The 27,599-nt window shown below is 34.2% G+C and overlaps 1 protein-coding gene across 13 annotated transcripts in view; it reads right to left on the bottom strand.

The window, feature by feature from the left end:
- Positions 1-27,599, bottom strand: part of LOC129744119 (alpha-catulin) — a 458,959-nt gene that overhangs the window by 40,158 nt on the left and 391,202 nt on the right. For 12 of the 13 annotated variants that reach the window (XR_008736821.1, XR_008736818.1, XR_008736820.1 and 9 more), the window contains 4 exons: positions 17,922-18,299; positions 17,423-17,854; positions 17,070-17,357; positions 16,505-16,671 (listed from right to left, as the gene is read on the bottom strand). Coding sequence is in view for 9 of the 13 variants with exons in the window: in XM_055736506.1 (XP_055592481.1) it covers positions 16,505-16,671; positions 17,070-17,357; positions 17,423-17,854; positions 17,922-18,299 (1,265 nt within the window). In the remaining 4 variants the exon portion in view is untranslated. The remainder of the gene's footprint in view (positions 1-16,504; positions 16,672-17,069; positions 17,358-17,422; positions 17,855-17,921; positions 18,300-27,599) is intronic. The other variant, XM_055736508.1, reaches the window with a different exon arrangement.

Here is a 27,599-nt window from a genome sequence, read left to right as displayed (position 1 = left end):
AATGTTTTACCCAAAATTTTACTATTTGGTCCGAAACTAGGGATCAATTCGAAAAAAAACTTTTTTTTACAATCAAATGGTAGTTTTTAATTAAATCGATATTTTAAGTCAGGGCTGCAAACAATATATTCGTGCTTTTTTTTTCAAACGATTTTTTTTTATAATTATTGGCCAAAATCTTCTTTCTTGTACAATATATTTTTCAACGTGTAGAAATAAATGAAACGTCGAGCTATAAAAAAAAATTGGCAAAAAATTGACTTCCTTGGACTTTGACTGTTTTTTGGAAAGGAAAATCGACCGTTATTTGGAAAATCGACTAAGTTCCAGAAAGTTTTTGTTTCATGAATTTTCAAGTCATTTGATATAAAAACTTAAATTGCAATTTTTCGAATTTCTGAAACTTTGAGCGCTTTGAAGCACTCTCAAATGAAGTCCAATTGAGCTAAAAATTGGCTCAGGTCAGTTTTGTGAGAAAATCTACAAAATGTTTACGGTCGAGTGGTTTTTCGAAATACTTGATAGTTTCATAACGTTAACTGTGTTAATTTTGTTATTTGTTGCACATTTTGAAAAGTTTGCTTTGCGAAATATTTTTCTAAAGCTGTGGTTGTCTTATTTATTTCTCAACACTATTTCTATTTCAGCCGTTTTCAATATTAATTTAATTTACAGAAAATCAGTTTTCTGAACATTTTCCAACTTTTTTTTGGTGTAAAATGATTATGACTACGAATGATTATTGTGTTGCAAATTCATGAAGTTAAACTGCTGCTGTTGAAATTTAAGTAATGTGTAAAACAAATTTTATTAAATTTATGGTTTTTACCGTGATTGATGTTTTTTTTAGTAATTTTGGCTATTTTCGGTCTAGGGATTCTATCAGCATAGTTGTTTGATAGAGTCCCTAGACCGAAAATAGCCAAAATTACTACAAAAACATAGTTTATTATATAACGATTACTTTTCTTTTAAATGTGATAAAAATAAGACATCGCCTAAGGTTTATAAAATAATTTCAAATCATCAGAAACAAGGGATTCAAATCAGATGAAATTTATTTAGTCGATATTTTCATTTTGCGAAACTTTACTGCTGAGAACGAATGTCATTTAAAGTAATCATTGATCAAAATCGATAGTTTCAAGCAAACGTTTTTTCAAAATGTTATGCATCGAGAAAATACATAAATTTTTTTTACTGTGAGAAGAGAAGATTTGTAGACCTTGAATAATGATTCAAATCAATAGTTAAATAGGTTAGAAAGGTTCAAAAGGATAACGTTAAAATATAGACCTTGTTCATCTGCGATATAAATTGACAAAATTTGTTATGTTTGTCCCTTAAATGTTGTTCGAATCTTTTGGAAACCTTTGCTACAGCAGAACTTAATAATTAATTGATTTCAAGGACTCAAGGAACAACAACTATTTTTTTTACAGACAATTAAATAACAAAAAACTGTTACGGCTCAAAATAGAAAATTCTGGACAAAAAGTATTTTGCCTGTGAAAAGGTTTTAGAAATTCAAATATGCATTTAAGGGGGGGAGGGGGGGGGGGGTTGGATCTAACGGGTAAACAAAAACACCATTTTCGCGATTTTTTCTAGAGCTATCGTTCAAACAAATCTATTCCAATTTTTTGCATTATACAAAGCATTGTTAAAAAAACATTTAGGGTGATTTGCCAATCGTTGTCCCCTTACCCATTGTTGCACGGAATGACCTAAATTGTCAATATTTCAGCTGTTTTTTAAGTTTTTCCCAAAAATAATACTGAATCATTTTAATTGGAATGTTTACTCATGAAATGAGGCTTTTACGATATTATTTTGCTGTAAAATATGCATCTAACGACAGTTTTAATTTTGATTGTTTTTTTCGCGCCATTTTTGTGCTAATTACACTAGTTTACAAAATTTAAAAAAAATCGTGAACTTGATTAACTGACCAACATTTTTAATGCACAATCGTGCGCTGAATTCGAAAATGAAATTCAAAAAAATCTCAGTAGAACCGTTTTTGAGTTATGCTCCAAATATGAAATTTCGAAAAAATTAAAAAAGTTCTTGTACTTAGATTAAAATATCTCGGGCGGCATAACAGTAATTTGAAATCCCTCTTTTGCATATTGAAGGTGAATAAGTTTTCTATCGATCGTCTGAAAATTTTTTTTGCGTTTGACCAACAGTATTGCTGATATTAGTGACTTTATAAGAAAAAAAATTCTAAAAAAAGCATTTTTTTTAGAGAAAATTTTGTTTCAACGAAAGTTTTAGACTCGATGGTAGCATTTAAAAAATCTGATTTTTGTTTGCGCTTGAAAATCAATTTGAAACAAAGATTTCAAGTGGTTATTTATCGAAATCGGCTGAAAATTGAAGAAGTTATGGCTACTTTACCATAACTGAAATTTTTGGAGTTTTTAATTATTTAACGAACCGCAGTACACTTATCATAGTATAGGGAGAATGAAACATGATAAATCTCTTTCGCTCCAAGTCAAAATTATTTATAAGCTTACCAGAAGGTCACATGCCAAGTTTCAGGAAGATCTGACCATAGGGAGGGGTTGCTTGAGTCTCAAACGTGAATAAAATTTTGAGGTATTTTGCCCGGAAAGAACGAAAAATACTGGTTTTTCATCAATAACTTATTTCATCACTAGCTGATTGTTTTTTATGGTTGGTTTTCTTAAAGCCTAAGTTGAGACAAATATTTCACCCGAAGACTGTAACTCGATTGGATTTGAAACAGAAAAGTTATTGCAGTTCAAAGGCCGCAAATTTTGTCCAACACGCAATGAGTACTTTTTACTCATTGTGATTATACGAGAATTTTCGACCAAAATACAATCTTTGAACCGCAATAACTTTTCTGTTTCAAATCCAATCGAGTTACAGTCTTCGGGTGAAATATTTGTCTCAACTTAGGCTTTAAGGAAATCAACCATAAAAAACAATCAGCTAGTGATGAAAGAAGTTATTGATGAAAGACCAGTATTTTTCGTTCCTTCCGGGCAAAATACCTCAAAATTTTATTCACGTTTGAGACTCAAGCAACCCCTCCCTATGGTCAGATCTTCCTGAAACTTGGCATGTGACCTTCTGGTAAGCTTATAAATAATTTTGACTTGGAGCGAAAGAGATTTATCATGTTTCATTCTCCCTATACTATGATAAGTGTACTGCGGTTCGTTAAATAATTAAAAACTCCAAAAATTTCAGTTATGGTAAAGTAGCCATAACTTCTTCAATTTTCAGCCGATTTTGATAAATAACCACTTGAAATCTTTGTTTTAAATTGATATTCAAGCGCAATTGAAAATCAGATTTTTTAAATGCTACCATCGAGTCTAAAACTTCCGTTGAAACAAAATTTTCTCTAAAAAAATGCTTTTTTTAGAATTTTTTTTCTCATAAAGTCACTAAAATTAGCAATACTGTTGGTCAAACGCAAAAAAAAATTTTCAGATGATCGATAGAAAACTTATTTACCTTCAATATGCAAAAGAGGGATTTCAAATTACTGTTATGCCGCCCGAGATATTTTAATCTAAGTACAAGAACTTTTTTAATTTTTTCGAAATTTCATATTTGGAGCATAACTCAAAAACGGTTCTACTGAGATTTTTTTAAATTTCATTTTCGGATTCAGCACCCGATTTCAAATTGGAAATGACCTTCAGTTTACTGAGTTCAAAAATGCTGTAAACTAGTGTTATTAAACAAAATCTTAAGATTCCTTCTAAAGCATTTAAGCTTTTACGTCAGAACAAAACATTTTTCGAATCGGTTTTCTTTACGAAATGTTTGTTGGACAATTTAAACACCATGTTTTTGGAAAAAAAATTCTATCCATACAGAACCAAAGAAAATATAGGATCGTGCAACAACTGATCCGCTAAATCTCCTTTTGCCCCATTGTTGTACACAAGTCCGTTGTAAGATTTGTATGAAAATTTCAAATTTATTAACTTATATACCTCCAAAAACTTTGTTTGGTTGTCTTTACTGCCAAAAATAGCAATAAAATCTTTGGAAGCAATTTATTAGCAATGAAAAAGCACAACGTGTTTTTAATTTGTACGGGAAATGAAAATTTTCATTCAAAAATCACCAGAGATGAACTGAAAGTTTGAAAAACTTATTTTTTGGATTTTTGAAATATTTTTTGGTTCTTGTAATACATTCCATGTTTTTTATTCAGCCTATTCGAACAAAAAAAATTCAAAAAAAAAATTAAATTTTGGTGTTTATGATTGCTAATTAGAAAGCTGTTTAACCGTAAGCTGAAAATAAAAAATCGCAATCAATTGTTTCGCATAGCCAATGAATTTATTAGTTTATATAACCTTCGCAAAAACATGTCATGAAATTATTGAAAGCTCCAGCAAGCGAAGCCTGCAATTTTACAATACTTTTTAATGGATTTCGATTTTTATTTTGAAATGTTAATAACTTTTTTCATGAAATACTTTGCTCCTTCTCATGTTAGCAAAAAATTAAGCATAAAATTAGCTTAAATCAATATCCAATCAAATACAAACTTCATTTCAAGCTTATTTGAATTCCTGGATGATTTCATATGCAAAAATTTCTCCTTCCATGCAAATTCCCTTACAAAATTGAACACGTTTGTTGATGACATGCAGCGCAACTGAAAAAAACTTGGATTGTCTTTTAATATGACATGTATTTGCTGAATAAGTGGATATTTACGTTTAACTATTATTTTTTAGTAATTTCTGTGCTCATAATTAATTGTTTTACACCTAGAATTTTCATATTTTATGTTGATTTTCAATAATTCAGCCTCTATCCAAAGACACTTCATATTTCCATTTTTTTCTATCTAAATATTAAAATTGAAGTTGTGAGATAATTAAACTCGTTGAAAAACATATCTATGTATTGAAAAGTCAGTCAACTTGAAATATCTGAAAAGTGTCAAAGTCACTTAAACTGCTTTGGCTTTGAGGGACTACTTTTTTATCAGATTTATTTTTAGATCCTTCATCCCGACCATTCACTCAACATTTTATGCAAAGAGTTTAAAGACCCCTAAGAACCCCTATTTCTCAAAATTCGAGACGACAAATCTTAAAGAACTGTATTTCATGTCAACAGCAAACCCCTTACTTTTGATTATAATATTGTCAAAATATTGTAAATTGGGAAAATTTCGACCTTCAATCCCAAAAAAAACTCGTAGTCGAAGGTTGAAAGACCCGAAATATTACTTATCATGTGCTATTTTCTCGGAAATTCTAATCAGCCGTCGAACTAGACCGGAGACATTTGAGTGAAGCTTTATTTGTCTCTTATAATTCAGAAAAATAAATAGTCATAACTTCGTGAAGATTGATGAAATGCTACAGAGGTTATATTCATTATAAATAATCCCACTTCATGAAAAAGATATTCAAAATAAATAAATTTTTGAAAAGATATACTCAATAAATCAGACGAACGATCTGAAACTTCGGGCGTGGTTGAGTCCATTTTTAAGCTTTAAATTGATTTTAATAATGTAAAAATCGATCAATTTCAAAGTAAGTCCTAACGCAATTATTTTATAAAATCACATCTTCTCCATAAGGGTAATGTGGGGCAAACAGGTCGCGTCCTTTATTCCTTTCACCAGTAAATAGACGTTTTAAAAAAAGTTTAAAATACCATTCAGTTTATTCTATGGAATTTCAATGACACAACATTTTATGTTGGTGAGACATATAAATAAAAAAGCTCAATACTTGGCAAATAAGGTCAAATAACACTTCACTCAGATGGCTCTGGTTAAATTCAGTGGCAGATTTGAGTTTCTGAGGAAATTTCACGTGTGATAAATGCTATTCCAGACTACTAAAACCGGCGGCTTCGTATTTTTTTTCGATTTTTGGTCCGAATAATCCCATTGTGCAATGGACGGTTTATGTGGAAGACCCCCTTCAAAAGGGGTCGTCCCCAAATTGGATTTCATTTGAACTAGAAGTTCTCATAATAAGCTTCCGTAACAAATATCAGCCTCTTTGACCACATGGTGACTGAGCTTTAAGAAGGTTTTCAAAATGTGCAACCATTGGAAAAAATCGGACAACAATAGGCAGGACATAAATTTTGCCTGTGCAACTATTGGGCACAGACAAGCTGTTTTAAATGATTTTTTAAATTTTCATATCACTTTTTTCGAAGACTTGAACTTTTGGATCTTGTTGACCAATCCTGTAAGAGTGCAATCGACGAAAAAAATCGAGTGATTTCTGTTGGAATGACTAAAATACGGCAAAAACACCAAAATCATGTGCTTAGCTGTGCAACGATTGGCAAATCACCCTAGTAATTTTTTCGTAGAAAAATATTGAAAAATGAGCCGGTGACGGAGCACTTTTGAGAATGCCTTTTAGGAAACAGGATTTGCGGTGGACACTGTATCTCAGCACAGAATCATTTGAAGTCAAAAAATCAGAGCAAAATATTTTCAATAGATGTTTTCCTGGACCCCAACGATTTTATTTAACTTAAAAAAATTATGAAATTTTTGTGGCTGTTTGAAGTAAAAACTACGATTTTTCACGAAAAAATCCGCCATTTTTTATCTTTAAAATTTCCCCAAAATAAAAAAAAAACGTTGGGGTCTGGTATTTTATATGTAGAATGTATGTTCCAAATTTGAAAAGAATCGGATAAGTAGTTTTCAAATGACGATGTCCACGGACTTTAATAATGTGCTTTCGAGAAAAACGCGTTTGAAGTTTCTGCTCTTGCTTTCTTGCAGTATTAGATAGGAGGAGATAAAGGCCTATAATTTATACAGTTTTGCTTCAATTGACTTGAAAATTTGACACAACATTCTTGAAATGTTTTACAATAAGAAAATTAAAAAAAATCGATTTTTTGAAAGTGTTAGCCCCTCCCCCCCCCCCCCCCCCCGCTTAAAGCTTAATTTTTAGAAATTTGCATTTTTTCTATCTGCTCTCATTTTTTAGATAAATTGTCAAAATAGGTGGAAATTCATTAAATAAATTTGTGATCTTTTTAGACAAAATTATAGAACAATTCGTAGATATAGAAAATAAAGGCTTGATCAACATTTAATTTTCTCATAGACCATGAATAATTTTGTCTTCACATGAAAAGTTTTCGAGTTGTTCTTTCTGTGAATCATTCTCAATACTGCAAAATATAGGAATTTTTAAGAATTTGAAAAATCAAAATTACAAAATTATTCAAATTTCTTAAAGTATTAGTCAAAGCGTTTTGCAATCTTCAATACAGTTGTTGAATGAGCTAAAATTTTCAATAACAAATGCTCAAACACTTTCTCGAATAACGACATAAATATCACTTCCATCTGTACCGTTGAGCCGTCAACACGTACGCCGGAGCATCGTATCGTTGCTGTGTACCTGCAGGAACATTTTACATTATTTATTTTTTCCTTACCTGTATTTCAATCAGCACTTTTCAGTGCTAAAATTATTTTCATTTTCTTTTATTCATATTTTCTCTTTTCTTTCCAGCATGGGGAAGTCATCGGCTGGCTCAAGGGCCGGAAGAAAACGGATTGCCGAACCTAATTCAGGTCCATCGCCCAAAAAAGTTGAAATTTCCAATTCATTCGATGTCCTTCATAACATCGGTGATGAGGAAATATTCATATTTAATTCTGATAAGAGTACTAAGAAACCTTCTTCTTCTTATACTCTTAAAAACGAAAAGATTCCACCAATAACGGTCACGATTCCTGACTTCAATGCCTTTCGAAAAGAAATCGTCACTTCCGTCAAGGATGTGAAGATTTCTTTTCAGATCGGTCGAAGGGGAACTGCTCGTATATTGGCGGAATCTTTTAATGATTTTCAAAAGGTTTTAAATTATTTGAATAATAAAAAACACCAATTTTTTACGTACGACGCTAGAAGTGATCGTCCATTTAAAGTTGTACTTCGTGGTCTCACTGGCGATCAGACACCGGATGCGATCACAGCTGAATTAAATTCTTTGTTAGGTTTTTCTCCAATTCAAGTAATTCAAATGAGGAAAAGAACCAACACGAATAATACCAGTAGTGTTGGTTTTGCTCCTGAACTTTATTTGATCCATTTTAAAAAGGATCAGGTTAATAATTTGCAAATTCTTGAAAAGGCTCGTCTTATGTTTCATTGTCGAGTCAAATTCGAACCTTTTCGTAAATCTTCTACCAATTTTTTACAAAACATTACGCAATGTCGTCGTTGTCAAGCTTTTTGTCATGGCACTAAAAATTGTAGAATGAACGCCAGATGCATGTTTTGCGGCTCATTCGATCATGAAAAATCTAAATGCCTTTTTGGTGGTGATAAGCCAAAAACAGAATTTTTTAAGTGTGCGAATTGCGCAGGTAATCATTCCTCGAATTCTCTAGATTGTCCCGTTAGGGCAAAAATTGTTGCTTCTAGGAAAAACCCCAAAGTTTCCAGAAAAGTTTCTTCTCCTCCTTCCTCTTTTTCGTCTACACCCGTCAGACCGGCAAACAACCTGCCTGTTCGCAGTCAGCCTCGGCCTACATTGGAATCACGGCTGGGTAATACCCGAAGTGATTTTAATGTTACCTGGGCTGATTCTGCGCCCCAGACTCGTTGTTTATCGTTCTCAGAGGTGGTTGAAAATGGGTTTCCCTCTTCAGGTTTAACTAATAAAAATGGGAAAAAACCAAGTCTCAACGTTCATGCGAAGGCTTGGGAAAATCCCCGAAATTCAAATACTTTTTCTTCTCCTTCCTCTTCTGATTCTAACAATTTTGTTGATTTGGGTGAGATTACTGAGGAAAAATTAAAATTTTTGCATCAAAATTTAATGGAAATGATGCAACTTATGTTGAAAGCAAATTCAATGTTTGAAGCTTTCCAAACTTCTTTTAATTATGCTAACAAAATTATTATGACTTTACGATTCCCTCATGGATCCAAATAGATGTTTAAATATTATGAATTGGAACGCTAGATCTTTGCTGGCTAACCAAGACGAGTTCTTTTTATTTTTGAAAACTCAAAACATACATATTGCTGCCATCACTGAAACTTTTTTAAAGCCAGACAATAACTTGAAAAGCAATGCTTTCTTTAAAATTTTGCGAAATGATCGACTTGATCGACAAGGTGGGGGTGTAGCTATTGTCATCAATAGTCGTCTCAAATTTAGACTTCTTCCTTCTTTCAATACAAAAGTCTTAGAAACAATTGGAATTGAATTAGAAACTTCTATGGGGAAAATTATAATTGTTGCCGCATATTTGCCTTTTCAATGTAGCGGTGAACAGAAAAATTTTTTGAAGGGAGATTTACAAAAACTCACCAGAAATAAATCTAAATTTTTTATTATTGGTGACTTTAATGCAAAACACCGATCTTGGAATAATATTTCATCAAATTCAAATGGGAATATTTTGTTTAATGACTGCTCTGCAGGTTATTATACTGTTGAATATCCTAATGGGCATACTTGTTTTTCTTCAATTAGAAATCCTTCCACAATTGATTTGGTTCTAACGGATTTAGGCGAGCATTGTAGTCAATTAGTTACTCATGCGGACCTCGATTCAGACCACCTTCCAGTCACATTTTCTTTATCCCAAAGTCCCATTGAAAACCCTTTAAAATCAACTTTTAATTTCCAAAAGGCTAACTGGGAGCGATATATGAATTTTATTGAACGTAATTTAGATGTAAACGTTCCATTGAATTCAATAGAAGATATTGATTTGGCTGTAGAAAATTTGACAACTTCAATAGTCAATGCTAGAGCCGCTTCAATACCTAAAGTTGAACATAAATTTAATCAACCTTTAATTGATGATGATCTTCAGTTTTTGATACGACTGAAAAACATTCGTCGACGCCAATATCAACGTACTAGGGATCCTTATTTGAAATTAATATATTGCGACCTTCAAAAAGAGATCAAACGTCGTTTAAATTTCATTCGTAATGAAAATTTTTCTAAAGCAGTAGAGGACATAAAACCCTACTCAAAGCCATTTTGGAAATTAACTAAAATTCTAAAAAAGCCCCAGAAGCCAATTCCTACTTTGAAAGATGGGGATAAACTTCTTTTAACTAATTCAGAAAAAGCTCAAAAATTAGCCCAACAATTTGAGTCTGCTCATGATTTTAATTTAAACGTTGTAAGTCCAATTGATGCTCAAATTTCCCTAGAATTTGATGATATTCTTTCTAAGCAAATTGTGTTTGAAAGTTCTTGTGAGACAAATATTGATGAACTTAAATTGATTTTCAAAAAATTTAAAAATATGAAAGCCCCGGGGGAAGATGGGATTTTCTATATTCTTATTAAAAAGTTGCCTGAAAGCACTTTAAATTTTTTAGTTAAAATCTTCAATAAATGTTTTCACTTGGCTTATTTCCCCAATAAATGGAAAAATGCCAAAGTAACTCCAATTTTGAAACCTGGAAAAAGTGCTTCAGAGCCTTCAAGTTATCGACCAATTAGTTTGCTTCCTTCTTTAAGTAAACTATTTGAGAGAGTTATTTTGAATAGAATGATGATTCACATTAATCAGAATTCTATTTTCCCTGATGAACAATTTGGTTTTCGTCATGGACATTCTACTACACATCAACTTTTGAGTGTAACTAATATGATTAACGCTAGCAAATTTGAGGGTTATTCAACTGGTGTTGCTCTTCTTGATATTGAAAAAGCTTTTGACAGTGTTTGGCACAAAGGTTTAGTAGCTAAATTAGCTCGATTTGATTTTCCTGTATATCTCACCAAAATTATTCAAAATTATTTGACTAGCCGAACTTTGCAAGTAAGCTATCAAAATTCATGCTCTGAAAGGATACCCATTAGAGCTGGTGTCCCTCAGGGTAGTATACTTGGGCCTATTTTATACAATATTTTTACTTCTGATCTTCCTGATGTCCCAGAAGGAAAAGGTAGAAGATTATTTGCTGACGATACTTTGCTTTCAGCCAAAGGTCGAAATTTACGGGTGGTACGCAGTAGATTGCAACAAAATTTAAATTCCTTTTTGAATTACTTGAAAATGTGGAAAATTTCTCCTAACGCTTCCAAAACTCAACTTATTTTATTTCCCCATAAGCCAAGAGCAAATTTTTTAAAACCTAATGAAAATCATTCCATAACTTTTAATGGGGTTTCATTAGAATGGTCTGATCACGTGAAGTACCTGGGACTTACACTTGATCGGAATCTTACTTTTAAAAATCACATTGAAGATATTCAATCTAAATGTAATAAATATACTAAATCTCTTTATTCTCTCATCAACAGGAAATCCAGGTTGTGTCTGCGAAATAAGATGTTAATCTACAAACAGGTATTCCGACCAGCGATAATGTACGCAGTTCCGATTTGGTCTAGCTGCTGCGCGACGAGGAAGAAGGCCATCCAGAGGATTCAGAACAAGGTTCTGAAAATGATTTTGCGGCTTCCACCTTGGCACAGCACCGAAGATCTTCATCGGATTGCGGGCATTGAATCGATCGAAGAGATGGCCAACAAAATCATCTCCAACTTCAGAGGCAAATCGATGCAGTCTTCCATCGCAGAGATTCGTTCTCTCTATAATTAGTTTTAATTTAGGATAGTTTTAGTTTTTAGTAGTAAGTTTAAAATATTTTTTGACATTACAGGATGTTCTCCTACATAAAAATACATGATTGCACTCAGCAAAATTAATTCAAATAAATAAATTATAGTGATTAATAAACTATAGGGCTCTGAAAGTTCATTATTGAACCGAACACCTTATTTAATGTATTAATATAATATAAATGTAATGATGAATTGGTACTAATAAAGATATATTTAAAAAAAAAAAAAAAACGACATAAATACATATATTAAAATATGATTTTTTTTTCATGTTGGATTATGATTCTAGCAGATATGAAATATCGATTTTATTCAAAAAAAATTAATTTAAAAAAATCACACGCCAATTCACTAAAACTTGAGGTGATACACTAAATCTGAAAAATTATTTGAGTTCACAACGTCACAGTCTTCTATAATCAGTTACTAAAAAACAGACACAAAAAATGCTGTTTCCCTCGAAACAAAAAAAAGTTATAAAAGAAAAATTTAGAGCTGAAGGGGCATAAGTGCAACAATTACAAATTTGAAGTCAATAATGTCAATCGGTTCCTCATATTTGGATTTTTATTTGATGCTGTTTTCTGAGATTATGTTTTTCATTTTAATCTCATTATTGGTTTGTTCTAACTGAAACGAGAGAGTTGGAAACTTTAAAAAAGTTTGTTTTACAAAATCGCTTTCCGTAAATTTAAACTTTTCCTTTGTGTTTTCTTATTTTGTTATTTATCCAGTGGTAATGACCCTCATGATTTTCGCATTGAGTGCACATCAATTAATCAAAAAAAAATTTGTTTTATTCATAAAAAACCTTAAAGAATTTTCAGCAAAAACATTTTTTTTACTCTAATTAAAGAATATTTATGCCAAAATGAATTTTATGAATGCCTACCTACCATGGCCGTAGGAACGGAGGGGGCGTGGTGTTTGGGGGTTAAACCCCCCATGAGGATTCAAAAAAGTAAGCGAAGTATTCACTCAAAATTTTATATTCAGCACCAAATTATGATAATAGAGTAATGTTAATCAAGAGGAACTTAGACTTTAAACTAATGCCAAAACCTCAAAAACCCATCCCAAGATCAAAATTCTGCTAAAATTTTTCAAAATTTTCTGATCTGAATAAAACATTTTCAATTGAATTAGACCCATTTCACGGATTCCATAATTCCCATATCCAAAATTGAATACCTATTTTCGTATGTTGGCTTCTGTATCCAATTCAGGATTGATGATTTTCAGTTATAATCATAAAAATTAGAACGGGAAAGCTGCGTTGTAATTTTGGTTCGGTTTGGTTATCCATTTCATATCATATTTGAATCAAGATATTCGAGATCACAAGGGTTTTCAATATTTTGAATATAGTTTCCGAATATTTTAAAAAAGATAAAAAAAATTATATTCAAATTCGAAGCTCTCAAACTAATTTCATACACAACATTCAAAAATTTAAAGCTTCGAAACGTCAATGCAAAATTGAAAACTCAGATTCAGATTATTTGAAATTCATATTTTAATTCAGATTCACAATATAGATTTGAAATAAATAATTTTAACAGTGAATTTAGATTTAACCTGAACTATAGAATTTAAATAATAGATTCATTAATGAGGGCTCTAAAACTTTTCTCTCAAAATTCTCATCTGGAATAAGATTTGGAAATCACTTATTTTTGGAAATTTCAGAAAACGTATCGAAATTTGGATACAGATTTAAAGCGCTATTTTTGAATTCAGGCTCAGAATTCAGATTCCGAATGCAGATTGAAAATTCAGAAAAAGATTTAGCTTGTAACTAAATTTTAAGATCATTTTATTTTAAAAATTCATCCACAGGATTTTCATTATAGAATTGATTCTTTATGAAAATTATTTAATATATTAGAGTAACGGGAAGTGTTTTGTTAAATTTTGTTGAATGAGATTTTACTATTAGATTCATAAAATTTTATTTATGCTTTTAATGGAACATACTAGCGGTAAGCGAAAAAAATCGAGATAACTCATATTTGGTTCGCAATGTGTTTATTGCAGTTTTTTAAAGCCAAATTTCAAACTGCAATCATAAATTTGGTTCTAGTTTGCATCAAGCAAATTTAATCCGAAAATCTGATGATTTCTCTTACTTTTTTAAAAATTTTACTTATTTTTATCAAAGGTTAAATCTTTGAATTTGCAAAATAGTTTCGAAGATTGGGCTTGTTTGAATTGATTTCAGAATAAGTTTTTTTTTAAGAAATGAAAGGCTCTCCTAAAAAAAGCTTATTTTATGTTCAAATCAACTAAGTTTCGTGCATTGTTGGGCAAAAAAACATAGTTAAAAATCAGTCACAAAAACCCCCCCAATAAGTCGGCTCTTCCTACGGCCCTGCTACCTACAATATTTTTTTTTTATTTTTTCGATTATAGGAGTTTTTACATTTTTATGTCATTCGCGACTTATATCAACGATGCAGTTGGCGGACTTTCATTGAAAAACTTATCCGGTACAATTGTGATCGATATTTACTTTTGGGCTCGAGCTCACGGATATTGGCTCAGAAAGCAACTGACTTGCCAACTGAGCTATATCACAAGTCGCCTACCTACATTTAAATCTATATATTTAAAAAGCAGGTTTCTTTGTTTGTTTGTCCTCTATAGACTCAGTCGTTTTGAGAGCTAGAGGTCTGAAATTTGGCGTGGATGTTCATTAGGGCCAGGAATGATGAAAAATGTTATCAGAATTTTGCTTGAGCCCTTCTGAAGGGGGTCGTCCATACAAGACAAATATTGTTTTCGCGTTATTGACGTTGTTTTTGGTCGGATCGTGAAAAAAAAATTGAACATGAGGGTTTTAAAAGATAAGAAATCGATTTGAGGTATTGAATTTGGGGTCAGGGGTCGGCAAAAGGGGTCGTCCATATAATCTTTTCAATATTTTTGCGATATTGACGTTTTTATTCATCGGATTGAGAAGAAAATTTGCAATCGGATGTTTTTAGGGACGGGCAATCGATTGCCAGTATAAAATTTTGTGTAAGGGGTCAGCCAAAGGAGTCGTCCGTATTAACTGTTCGCTATTTTTGCGATAGTTGCGTTATTATTCATCGGGTTGAGAAGAAAATTTTTGCTCGGATATTTTTAGGAACATGCAATTGATTGCCGGTATCAAATTTTGTGTAAGGGACCAATCAAGGGGGTCGTCCATATTGACTGTTCACTATTTTTGTGATATTGACGTTATTATACATCGGATTGAGGTGAAAATTTTTACATAGGTATAATTAAGGAAGAACAATAATTCCAAATATCCAATTTTTTCGTCAGGGGTCGGCCAAAGGGATCGTCCATATTAACTTTTCACTGTTTTTCTTGCGATATTGATGTTATTATGCAATGGATTGTTTTGCACACAGGAGTTTTGAGGGAAGGGCAATAGATTTCAGAAATCAAATTTCGCAAAAGAGGCCACCGATCTGCGATGATCGAGTCAAAATTTATAAACGGGGGTTCGGACGGTCAATTGATTTCTGATTTCAATATTTTTTTTTCTTCTCGTTTTTGGATTGATTTTTTTCGGTGATTCAGTGAATTAACTGCCGTGTAGTTTACGTTTCGGTTTACTTATTTTATTTCAACCATCTTCAGAACTAATTTTATAAAAAATAAACGGAAAAAAAAATGTTTTAATTAATTAATATAAACTTTCTCATCTTTACTATCTACTATCTTTCGCTTACACTAATAGCTTTTTTACGCCCGCTGGGGCGGTCACATTGATTTTTTCTAGTCACTGTTGATGCTGCTGCTGCTGCGGCTCGGTGTCGTCCCAATTCCGATCATGCTACAAACAAATGTCGTTTATGCCATCACATGCGCTTGCGGAAATGAGTACATCGGACAAACGTCGCAAACTCTTGCCAAACGCATCAAACAACACGAAACCACCGTGCGTCTAAAACAGAAAGCTACAGGCCTAGCTCAGCATGCGTTGGAAAACGGCCCCGGTCATGTGTTTGATTTCCCGAAAACGAGAATTCTCGAACGAATCCCAAATACAACACACCGTCGGATAGCTGAAAAACTACACATAAAGATGCGAGAGAATCGTGCAGTTAACATCCAACAGGACACAAAAGGCATCTCGAGCGTGTACATCGGACTGTGGAAAAAGCTGCGGGAAAAAGAGGAAATGGAACTACATCGCAAAACGGAACACATTCAGTCGACAGCGAGCCGCAGCAGCAGCAGCATCAACAGTGACTAGAAAAAATCAATGTGACCGCCCCAGCGGGTGTAAAAAAGCTATTAGTGTAAGCGAAAGATAGTAGAAAGGAAAGATGAGAAAGTTTATATTAATTAATTAAAACATTTTTTTCCGTTTATTTTTTATAAAATTAGTTCTGAAGATGGTTGAAATAAAATAAGTAAACCGAAACGTAAACTACACGGCAGTTAATTCATTGAATCACCGAAAATAATCAATCCAAAAACGAGAAGATAACAACAACGGTGACTTAAACATTTAAAGATTTCAATATTTATATCACAGGACAAAAAGGGGGTCTTCCATTTTAACTGTTAAATTTGCTTCAGCAACAATTACGTGAGTTTGAATTGCATCAAGACGAAAATATATATACGGGGTTTTTTTGGCATGGTCAATTGATTCCTGATTTCAAATTTAGTAGCAAACGCCAGAAAAAGTGATCTAACATAAAACGTGTTCCACATTTTTGCAATGATTGCTCAACAATGCTTTCGAAAATGCGTCTGGACATATTCTGAATTGAAAGCGAAACGGAGTTCGTATGGGATCAGCTAGTATCTGAATAAATGTATGTTCGTTTTTTTTTAAAGTATATTTCACTTACGGCAACCCTGTACAGTGTCTCACCTCTTAACAATGTCATTGTTCTCCTCCGAGGCTCCGTTCCACTTGTCCGTCTCGGCGTCCATCTCGTTGGTCACCATTTTCATCTCCAGCCCCGTTTTGGCAATCTTCTCCTGCTCCTCCGAATCCAGCCGAGTCGGTTTGAGTGGTTTCGAGGTTGTTCCATGTTTCTGTGTAGAAATGGATTGATACAAGAAAAAAAAACAGAAAATTCGGTATCAAAATGGATCCCACAGAAACTTGTTAATGCTACGGGGGTGGCAAAAGTTTTCAACCGAATTACAGTTTTATTATTTGCGATGGTGTAATATTCGCTAGATGAGATTTTGATGCTGCTGTGCGAACTAAAATGAAAATTGACGTGATAAATATTATGCACTGGGTGGAGGAAAATTTCTCTGAATCTTGGATGAAAATGAATCGACGATGAAATGGAAAGATAAAATGCAATTTAGAATCGCACTAATAGATGCGAAGCAGTTATTAGCTTTTGTAACGATTGCCAAATTTCATCCAGTAAAGTAAATCAGTTTTAAAGGATGATAACTTCGAGAGCTCGTTTACTCACCCCCGGTCTCGGAAGACTTAGATACTCGGTGGTTTTGTCCCCTTTGCTGGAACTTTGAGCCAAATCGATGACTTCTTTCGTGATTGTTGTCACATCGGTCGACAGCCACTGCCACATGTCGACAAACACCTCTAGGTTTTCTTTGGCAATTTTGCTCTGCGGATGGGAGGTCAGGGCCCTGGCCGCCGTAATGACCTGGGGCCCGTAGATCCGGACATTGATTTCGGTAAATTTGGCTTGTACCTGGAGGGTTTCGGTGAGGGCTATCTGACGGAGTAGCTTGCAGACCTTGGGAAGAAATAATATTTTAGCAATAACCAGATTTTTTATGGTAAAATCAACTATACTGTTACCTCTAATACGTGATCGATATGCTCGTGAAACCGATCCGCACACTCCTGCAGCCGGTCGATCTCTTGATTTAAGGCAATGTTCCTGAGCGAGTTGGCAATATCGATGCCGGACTTGATGATGTGATTAACTTCGGCCGATTGGTCCTGGGCCGTCATCGTGAGCTGTATGGTCAGCTCGTGGGCCGCGTTCAGTACACTCTCGATGGCACTGTCGATGTCATAAGAAGCATTCGGATACTGCTCCATGCTCATCGCGATTCGTAGGAGCTGATTCAGCTCAAGCTTCGCTCGGTCGCACAGCAGAAGGATATTCTCCCGATGGTCATGGCTCGTGTAAGCCGAATCGGTAAAGTCCTGAGTCTTTTCACAAACCTTGTCTAGCGCAGCCAGAAGCTGCTCCCGGGTATCGGTGGAAAATATTAAGATTCCTAGCTGTAATTTCAACAAACAACTACCTTTGAACAAAGCTCTAAGCAAAAACCAAAAACCTTCAACTTACTTCAGATTTATTGTCATATTTGGGGAACTCGCGTTCCCTAGTACTATACTCTCTGGAATGGCCGATCGAGTTACGATCCCGGTCGCGTTCGCTATTTCGTCGAGTGAGTTCCCGTCGCCGCTGGTCGTATTCGATGCCAGTTTCCTTGTCCCGCAGCGAGGTTGGCGAAATGCAATCCTTGGAAGTGAGCGGCGGCGGACCGAAACCGGAACTGCTGACCTGTTGTTGGTGCGAGGAGGGTGGAGGTTGAGCGGCTGCCCCGGAGTTACTCTTGCCGGCCGAGCGGCGGTCGTAATCGGGCCGGGACATTTCCAACAGTCGAGAAAAGTGTCGCAAACAGGTGAAGGCTGTCGCTCGCTCCGAATCCCATTCGGGGACCTGGAAGGAAATACAAATTTCAGATTGTTTTCAATTGTAAGCTAATGTTATAAACAATTCATTGATTTGTAGCAAAAAGTGCATTTTTCAGCACGACTGGTAAATTTTATCCAACGAGGCTTGCCGAAATTATATGGGTCATTCCATGTCAAGTGTGCACAGCGAAAAAAAAAATCTTATCGAAAATTCGCCAAACTTGGCCGAAAGACTTTCTGAGGCCTACAAAACAAATCCTCAATTTTTGAGAATGAACCGCCCACCCCCCGTTACAGGACCCTCCCTTCTTTTTTTCAAGATTTTGAAAAATTCATCATTTTTAAAATACAATATCTCCGGACTGGAAAATCATACCAAAATGATAAAATATGCGTTGTGTAGATTTTATTAAAATCTATCATTTGATGTTATTCATTTTCTGAAATAGTGACGTTTTCAACGTCAAAACATAGCTTTTAAAATAAAACGTTAGTTTTCGCAAGGAAAGTATATTTTTTTCTTGAATTTTATGATTTCATTGTTTTTTTGAGAAAATTTTACGTAAGAACCAACCAAAATCTCAGTATAATATTTTTTGTTTTCGAGATATGAAAGATTTAAGTTGAATTGTTGAACAATTTTACACTTGCAGCACTCAGTGGTTTTACTCGAGTGCATTAATCGTCGAAATTTTTAGTCAAATCTTCCATGCTTGAACAGATTTTTTGTTTTCATTATTTGTTTTATAACTAAGGAAAATTAGAATTAACATTATGAATGAAAGAAAAACAATATTTTCGGTTTATGAAATATTTTTATTCGAAATATAACTATTTTTTTCGTTCCAACACTGCAAGTTAAATCATCTTTAGATTGTCCTTCAAACCTTCCAGTCAATGTTATATTGATTTGAAAGCATTCAACTTAAGCAATTTACCGAACTTGTAAGAATGGTTTTTGCAGATAGGCTTTAGATTATGCACTTCTGATCGCAATTTGAACAAATTCCACCCCCTTGCGGTAAAAAGTCATGTGTTCTTGAAAAATGTATCCACTGAACATCGCTTATGAAGTTCTTTTCCAATTGAACACGTTGCTTTTGCTATGCTCAGAAAACTGTTCCCGACTATACAGAAGATTAACAATAAAAGTCACTAAGACAACTCAATTCTAATGCAGTAACAGAAGGCAACTGGATATTTCAACAGCAATCTTCGATTTAAGAAGTTGTATTCAAAACTACTAGCAAGTAACAGCAAGCGAGCAGTTGCGGCAGCAATTCGTTCCCAATGATCAGTCAATTAGTTAAAAAAATTTATTGTTCAGTACTCCATTCGGTGTCAACAAAAAAAAAATCTGCTGTGATTGCTTTGAATAAATAAAGGCGAGATACAATGAACAAATGCTGTGCGTCAATAGTCAGTATTATTAGATCAGTATCGCCATAATTCATGTAAGTTCAGTAGGTAATCAACAGACCAGCATATTCTTGACATTTATACATTTTCTGTGAATAAGTTTAACAGTTTTTTGGAATAATGAACCAAATCCTCACATTTATTCATCCGCAGCATCCGCTAAGGAAGCACTTACTTAATGATTTAAAACAGTGTGAAAAAATAAATAAAATTATCATTCAATAGCAAAACGAAATGAAACTAAAAGTGTTATTTTATTTTTAAGCATCTTATTTTTACAAAAAAATGCTGCTCACTAGAAGTGAACTTCAAAATGTATGCTGATTTTAAATTAAATTCGTCCAGAAAATCGTGAATGGAATTACTAAAAGTTTAAGGGGATACTGTAAGAAAATATTAGATGGACAGTAAAATTTAAATCTTTCATAACTCGAAAACAAGAAATATTATATTGGGATTTTGGTTGGTTCTTACGTAAAATTTTCTCAAAAAAACAATGAAATCATAAAATTCAAGAAAAAAAATATACTTTCCTTGCGAAAACTAACGTTTTATTTTAAGAGCTATGTTTTGACGTTGAAAACGTCACTATTTCAGAAAATGAATAATATCAAATGATAGATTTTAATAAAATCTACACAACGTATATTTTTTCATTTTGGTATGATTTTCCAGTCCGGAGATATTGTATTTTAAAAATGATGAATTTTTCAAAATCTTGAAAAAAGGAAGGGAGGGTCCTGTAACGGGGGGTGGGCGGTTCATTCTCAAAAATTGAGGATTTGTTTTGTAGGCCTCAGAAAGTCCTTAGGCCAAGTTTGACGAATTTTCGATAAGATTTTTTTTTTCGCTGTGCACACTTGACATGGAATGACCCATATGCAAACAAGCTGACCCGATGGTCTTTGTTACACCTTCCGAAAATAATCTTATTTTGGAGAATTTTCAATATTTTGATTTATGTGTTCATCATTTTTATAGGTTTCAACATCATTCAGATGCAACAACTAAAAAGTGCTGAAAGAGTACTGCAATTTGAGTTTGAAGTTATTATACAAAAATGAAATTTGCTTACTTCCTTTCGCGGGTTTTTTCAAATCCAGACCTAAAATTTATTCTTCAATCGTTGTTTTAAATTTCTCGAGCTATGCACAAAAAATCCCTTACGTCCCTCCACTGAAAGAAAGTTCCTAAATCATTGAAGCAATATTTTTCGTATGCATTTATGATCTCACGTTAAATTAAATATGGTTTCATATGCTTGATAAATTCTCGCGTTGTTACAACGAACTCGTATAGGTTCCCCCTTGCTCTCCATCTTTTGGAAGAAGAGAGTAGTCTCCTAGGCAAATTTGTTTTCCCTTTCTTGATTCCTAACAAACCATGAGGCTCTGTTGTATGTCGCATATGGGAAGCATATCAGCATTTCAGTGCTGATTATCTATTAGTCGTACTTAATGTTTACAAATGCGAATTGGCCTATAATAAGTCTTATATCATCTTTGATAGTAAATACCAGTGCCTTCAACCAGCTTTGTGGGTGTCATAAAAAAAAACAAAAACAAATCATAATAAAGCCTAGACCACACACGGCAACTTGAACTGCGATTCAGGTTGCTGAGACTAGTTTATGTTTACATCTTTGTTGCTAAAGGTCTCCCATACTTGTCGGGAGACTTGAGACGAGACATCATCAAATGTAAATAAAAATAAGTCTCAGCAACCGAAATCACAGTCCAAGTTGCCTAGTGTGGACTAAGCTTAATTTCAATCTAGCCTGCTGTTGAATAAGATTTCATAATTGTCTTTGGTGTTACAAAAAGTACAAGAAAAGTTGATCAGGCGGATCTCGGAGAAAATCTGAACGAGCTGTTCTTTTTCCGACTGCCAAAAAGCAACGGTGGACCTCCCCGGAGCTGTCGAAGATCCCTGAGAGCCGTGATTCAAACGCCCACGTCTCTAATCATGGAAAGTGTAAAGCTAGGACCCTGTTCTCGGTAGATGCAGCTCGATTCATTAGATTTTCAGAAAAGTCTATGAAAATAAATAAAAAAAGGTTCACACAAGTCATATGCTGGATGTTTCCTTTCACCGAATAATAAACTCTTTAAAATTATTAGTTTTTCAAGAAAAAAATAATAACACTAATTCAGGGCACCAAAACATTTCCATTTAAATTCCACTATTTTTCTAAGATTGACACTTTGCTGGATTGGACCAATGAGCAGCGGTGATGATGAACACTAGCAACTGCTGAATCAAGAGTTCGATTCCTGTTTCTGCTACCATTTGCCCAACATTGGGGTACAGAAGAGATGAAAGAGATAATAACAGGAAAGCTTAAGAAGAAAAAAATAAAAAAATAAACTTTACTGATTTTTTTTTGTTTGTTTTTGTCCTTTGGGTGGTACCCACTAGCAAAATATTTTGACATTTCTTCATAGGCCGCATAAAGGCCGAATTACACGCCAAAAGTGGCTTTCCCCGTGGTGCTAGCTGGGGGGCTTCGTACGCGTCTATTCTCCATGTCAGGGGCGGCTTGCGGAGTGCAACAACGTCCTGGTGGTGTTCGTGACCCAAAACAGCAACATCACGACGGTCCTCCTGCGAGATAGTGGGGTTAGCTGCGGGCCTTGCGAGCCTGTGACTACAAAAAACATAAGCAACGAACAACGAACAACAAATTTCGGATGGAAATCGGCAAAGACCCACGCGACGAAAAGGGACTAACGATTGGAAACTTGGAACATGGAACTGCCGATCTCTAAATTATGTGGGCAGTACCCACGTGCTCTCCAACGAATTGAAGAGCTGCAAATTTGACATCGTAGCGCTGCAGGAGGTATGCTGGAAGGGCTCCACGGTACGAAGGTACCCAGTTGGTAGTGCCATCTACCAGAGCTGAGGCAACACACACGAGCTTGGGACAGCTTTTAAAGTGATGGGAAAGATGCAAAAGCGTGTGATCAAGGGCCGGTTCTTCAACATCAGTAGTACCAGGAAGTACCGGTGACGACAAAGACGAATTTTACGCGCAGCTGGAGCGTGAATACGACCGTTGCCCAAAACATGATATCAAGATCGTCATCGGGGATTTTAACGCTCAGGTCGGCCAGGAGGAGGAATTTAAACCGACAATTGGAAGGTTCAGCGTGCACCAGCTGACCAACGAAAACGGCCTCAGACTGATAGATTTCGCCGCCTCCAAAGGAATGGCCGTACGTAGTACCTTTTTCCAGCACCGCCTCCCACACAAGCACACCTGGAGATCACCGTACCAAACGCAATCACAGATCGACTACGTTTTGATTGACAGCCGGCACTTCTCGGACATCATCGACGTCAGATCCTGTCGAGGCGCCAACATCGAATCAGATCACTATATGGTGATGGTAAAGATGCGCCTAAAACTGCGCCAACACACGAAACCGGCGCCCGCCTCGGTTAAATATCGCGAGCTCGCGCGACTCTACAGCGAGCCCAGTATCCAGAAGGTGGTGAAGGCTGGCTGGATACGCTGGGCGGCATATGTTGCGAGAATGCCGGACGACTGTCCTGCAGAACAGGTGTTCGCTACGAATCCGGTAGGAACAAGTTGAGCAGGGGCGCAAAGAGCGAGGTGGTTAGACCAAGTGGAGCGTGATCTGGCGAACGTGGGGTGCCCGAGGAATTGGAGAGCGGTTGCCATGGACCGAGTGAATTTTAGGAATTATGTTCGTCAAGTTATGTCGTGAGACGGAATACTATGTAAATAAAAATAAAATAAAATAAGAACCTGATGAAAACAGTAATTTTGAAAAAGTGGACTCGCTGATTAATGGTCTTGGAAAGATATCCGAATCATGCACCAAAATGAAAATAAGTAATTTGGAAAACATTCTTTCTATTAATTTTTTGTCCCCCGGGCAGTTAGAGCCAGTGCTTTTATTTTTTAATGTGAAATTTGTACTATAGTCCGTTTTACTCAATCCATATGGAAAAAACTGGTGTAGATTGTGATGGTAATGATAAAATTTGAGACTCCTTATTGATGCCGGAACGGAGTTGCCTGATGTTTCGCTAGGTTTAAAATGTGAATCAGAAAGTTATTCGTGATTTTTTCTATGTTTGTAGACACCATTGACTATAAAATGATATTCAGTGATTGTATGACACTCTGTACACACAAAGGAGTTATTATTTTACATGATCATACATTTTTTAACGAGCGTAATTGTTGGAGTTTTTTTCGTTGTGGCGTTGATCATAATCATCAAACCTAACTTTGAGGTGAAAATGTAAAATCAGAAACATGGACCAACTTACATGGCAGAAATTGAAAACAGATTTCACACGTGAAAACTTGGTTCGAGAGATTAAGGATACACGTAGCAAACATTTTTGTAGGTATATTTCTAAGCTAACTTTGTTATACATTTCATATACATTATAGAATAAGCTTGCCAGATTGCCCGGTTTTATCCGGGTTTGCCCGGATATTTGATGCAAAATTTCGAGAAAGTCCGGTCCGGCCCGGTTGCCCGGATATCGTGAAAAAAGTCCGGATATTGCCCGGATTTTTTCACAATTTTCACAAAGAAACCGAAAATAAATCTAAGTTTTTGAGTAAGTTTCAGCAAAATCGATTATCGGTATGGACATTTTCAACGGTTGTTTCAAATAATTTCGCTGATTTATTTTTATAAACCTTTAAATATTTAAGTGTTCCAAAAAGTTTTTGGAAGTCTGCAATTACATTAATAAAATATCAATTTCGATTTTTCTGCATTTTATCTTTGCTTTTATATATAATAACATCTAAATTTTGCCCGGTTTTTGCCGGGTTTTTGGATTTGAAAAACTGAAATCCATGCCCGGATTTTGCCAGGTTTTTTTGAAAAACTGCCCGGAATTGCTAGGCCCGGATGGGAGTGGAAAAAATTCTGGCAACCTTATTATAGAACCATCGCATAAAACTCGAAAAAAACATGATTTCCCTACTGATGTGGAGGAAATATACTTACATATTATCAAATTGTATGTTAATATGTAAATTGGACTATATTCAACACCTTATGCGTACATCCTGACAGTTTAAGAGGGAGCGCAAATTTTCCTTTCAATGTATGTACACCGTTGGCAACGACATTTATATTTATATTTATATTTTCTGCTTCTCTCATTGGAATTTTTTTCCAAATGAACCATCTGATTTTTAACATTCGGGTTGCACTGCTTATCGCAGAGAGAACAACAAGGTTATTTTCTCACTTGAGTCCCGCGCGGGAGAACAAATTTGCAAAAATGGCGGACTTTTTATCATATCCGATTCATACCGACTTTACTTACTTACTTACTTAATGATCCCGCGCCGATCCTCCGGTGCATAGGGCCGTGGTAACTTTAAGTAACCATTTTTATGATCGAGTACTTATTTGGTAGGAATTGCGATTCGCATTAACATTGTTAACGATTTGAGCTATTATTTTCAATTGCCATTTTATGTTTGCTGGGCAAGAAAACAGAAACACACGACATAAGCTCTCTTTTTCTAATTATTTAATTGTTTTTTTTCTTGAAGCATGTTTTAATCTATTTGAAAGGTTTTTGAATCATGGTTTCAATCTCTATCTCTAAGTTTATGTTTTATTTGATAAGCATGCATAAGCTAAGAAGGAAATTCAATAAATAAGTATCTCTTTTTTTGTGAAAATATTCTGTTTCATATATTGAGCATATCAAAATGTTATCAAACCTGTACCATAACGTTATATTTAGGGTGGTCGGTTTTTTTTCAAATCCGGTATTTTGGTATTTGTATTTGATACAACCGATTAAATCGGTAAAACCACATTTTCTAAAATATATCGAATTCATGAACAGGTTTCATCTAATTGTAGTAGTAATGGCAAAACATGCTCAGAATTCATAACGCAATAGATTAAGCAACATTTTCAATTGAAAAAGATGATAATGTGCCTTCAAATTTTCCCTTTGTAATAAATCGATCATCAATCATTATATTTATCTTCAAAATTTTATTATTATAACTTCGCTGTGTGCCTTCCGAAATCATAGAAGATTCATATAACTATAAGCGAATTTCGATCCTACACCCTGAAATACAGTATTCAGATTTATGAACGGATTTTTCAGATTTAGTAAAAGTTTTTATAGTCTTTCATGAAAATTATTTGAAATTTGATATCCAAAAGATTTTTCGGTTAAAAAATGACTTTATTTGATTGTACAGAATACAAAACACTGTCACGAAGTTTTTGGTTGACTCGCAGAATAAGAGATTTATGTTGTCCAAAATATGGATGTTTTCCCCGCAACCTCGGTCATGATCGCATTCAGTTTGCCTTTCCAAAATTGAAACAAACAAACAATAATTATAATCTGTTAAAAAATTAGTACAAATTCAGCAATAAATATAGTTCTTTGTATCTATTCCGTACGTCTGTTGTTTGCAATGAGAATTTTGTAAATCTATAAAAATTATGTTTCTGCTTTGTCTGGAAAAAGAGGATACTTCAACAGCGTTAAAAATAGAAACAACAGAGTTCAATCAATAACCAAAAATATATTGTTAAAAAATTTCATACAAACATTCAAACATGTGTTTAAAGCCTGATTGTGTTGAAACAGTTCATGTTTTGAAACAACCGTAGAAAATTTCTTATCCATTTTCATCATTTTTGGTTTAAAATTTTTAATTTTTGAAAGGCCGGCATAGCTTAGAACGATTTAAAAAAAAAACTTGGTCTTTTTTTTGCTAAAGCCGTTTTTCTATGTGAAAAACAGTGATTATTGGGAAGCAATCTTAAAGTTCCTGTAGCTGTATTTTAAGGTTGATATTAATCTTTGCTGATGAGGCATCAAAATGTTCGAATGCCCGGCCGGAACACCCAATTTAAAATGCAATCCAAATGATAACCTATTTCAACCATTTTTGTTGATTGAGATTGTAAATTCTAAAGATTTTTCATATATTTGGCTGTGGGAAATAATTGATCAATATTTGAAGAAATGGCTTGTATTTCAAATTTAGTGATTCCATTTTCCATTTTCCAAGTCAGTGACAACCAAATTTTTTTTCAATGTAGGATTCGCATCACGAATATTTAAGAAACTTTTTGATTTTATTAGAAATTTTCTATGACTTTTAAAACCCTAAATAAAAAATAGGATTTTTTATTTTTAACTCAAAACAACTGAAAAAAGCCTCAATATCTTTAAAGTTTATTAATATCTATTCCGAAGTGATATATTCTAACCTATATCACAGTTCGAAGATGAAAAACGTCCTTAATATCATGAGCTTGTAAAGTTTCCCTTGACGTTGACGTTGACGTTTTCGAATTTCGATTTTCTCAGTTTATTCTTCGGAAGCAAAAATATAGTTTAACGCTGCCGGTCGCCGTAGCACATTATTAACCATTGGATAAGTAACAGTCTCAACAAAAACATATTTTGAAATAAGCTACTAGTTTTTTTCTATTTTTTTTGTTACGATTGATTTGAGGGGAACTCTATTTGGTCCAAAAATGAAAGTTTAAAAGTATTTATACATTGTTAATAAAGCATTCTATGTTTTGATATAAATATAATTCACCATAAAACATCAGATTTAATATTGATACAAGTAGCCTTGAGGAATTTCATACTTAGTTTCAACAAAAATATTCATACATACATAATTGAAAAATACTATATTGTTCAGTATAGAGCTGAAAACACGTTTTGGTTATTATAGAATGTTAGGAAATTTGGAAAAAAATCAGTTTATTAATTTTTCATAATTTGCGCAAAAATGCTTCTTATTAGTTTTTGACAACTTTTTTTTCGATTTTAAATCACTGTGCGCGCCGGGGCGGTGGAACATTTTGACATCTCATCAACATAAACAAATGTAAGCCTATTC

This window comes from Uranotaenia lowii, chromosome 2 (genome assembly GCF_029784155.1).
Source record: "Uranotaenia lowii strain MFRU-FL chromosome 2, ASM2978415v1, whole genome shotgun sequence".
Classification (NCBI taxonomy): Eukaryota; Metazoa; Arthropoda; class Insecta; order Diptera; family Culicidae; genus Uranotaenia; species Uranotaenia lowii.
Note: the sequence above shows the minus strand (reverse complement) of the source record. Positions and strands in the feature narration are given on the sequence as shown.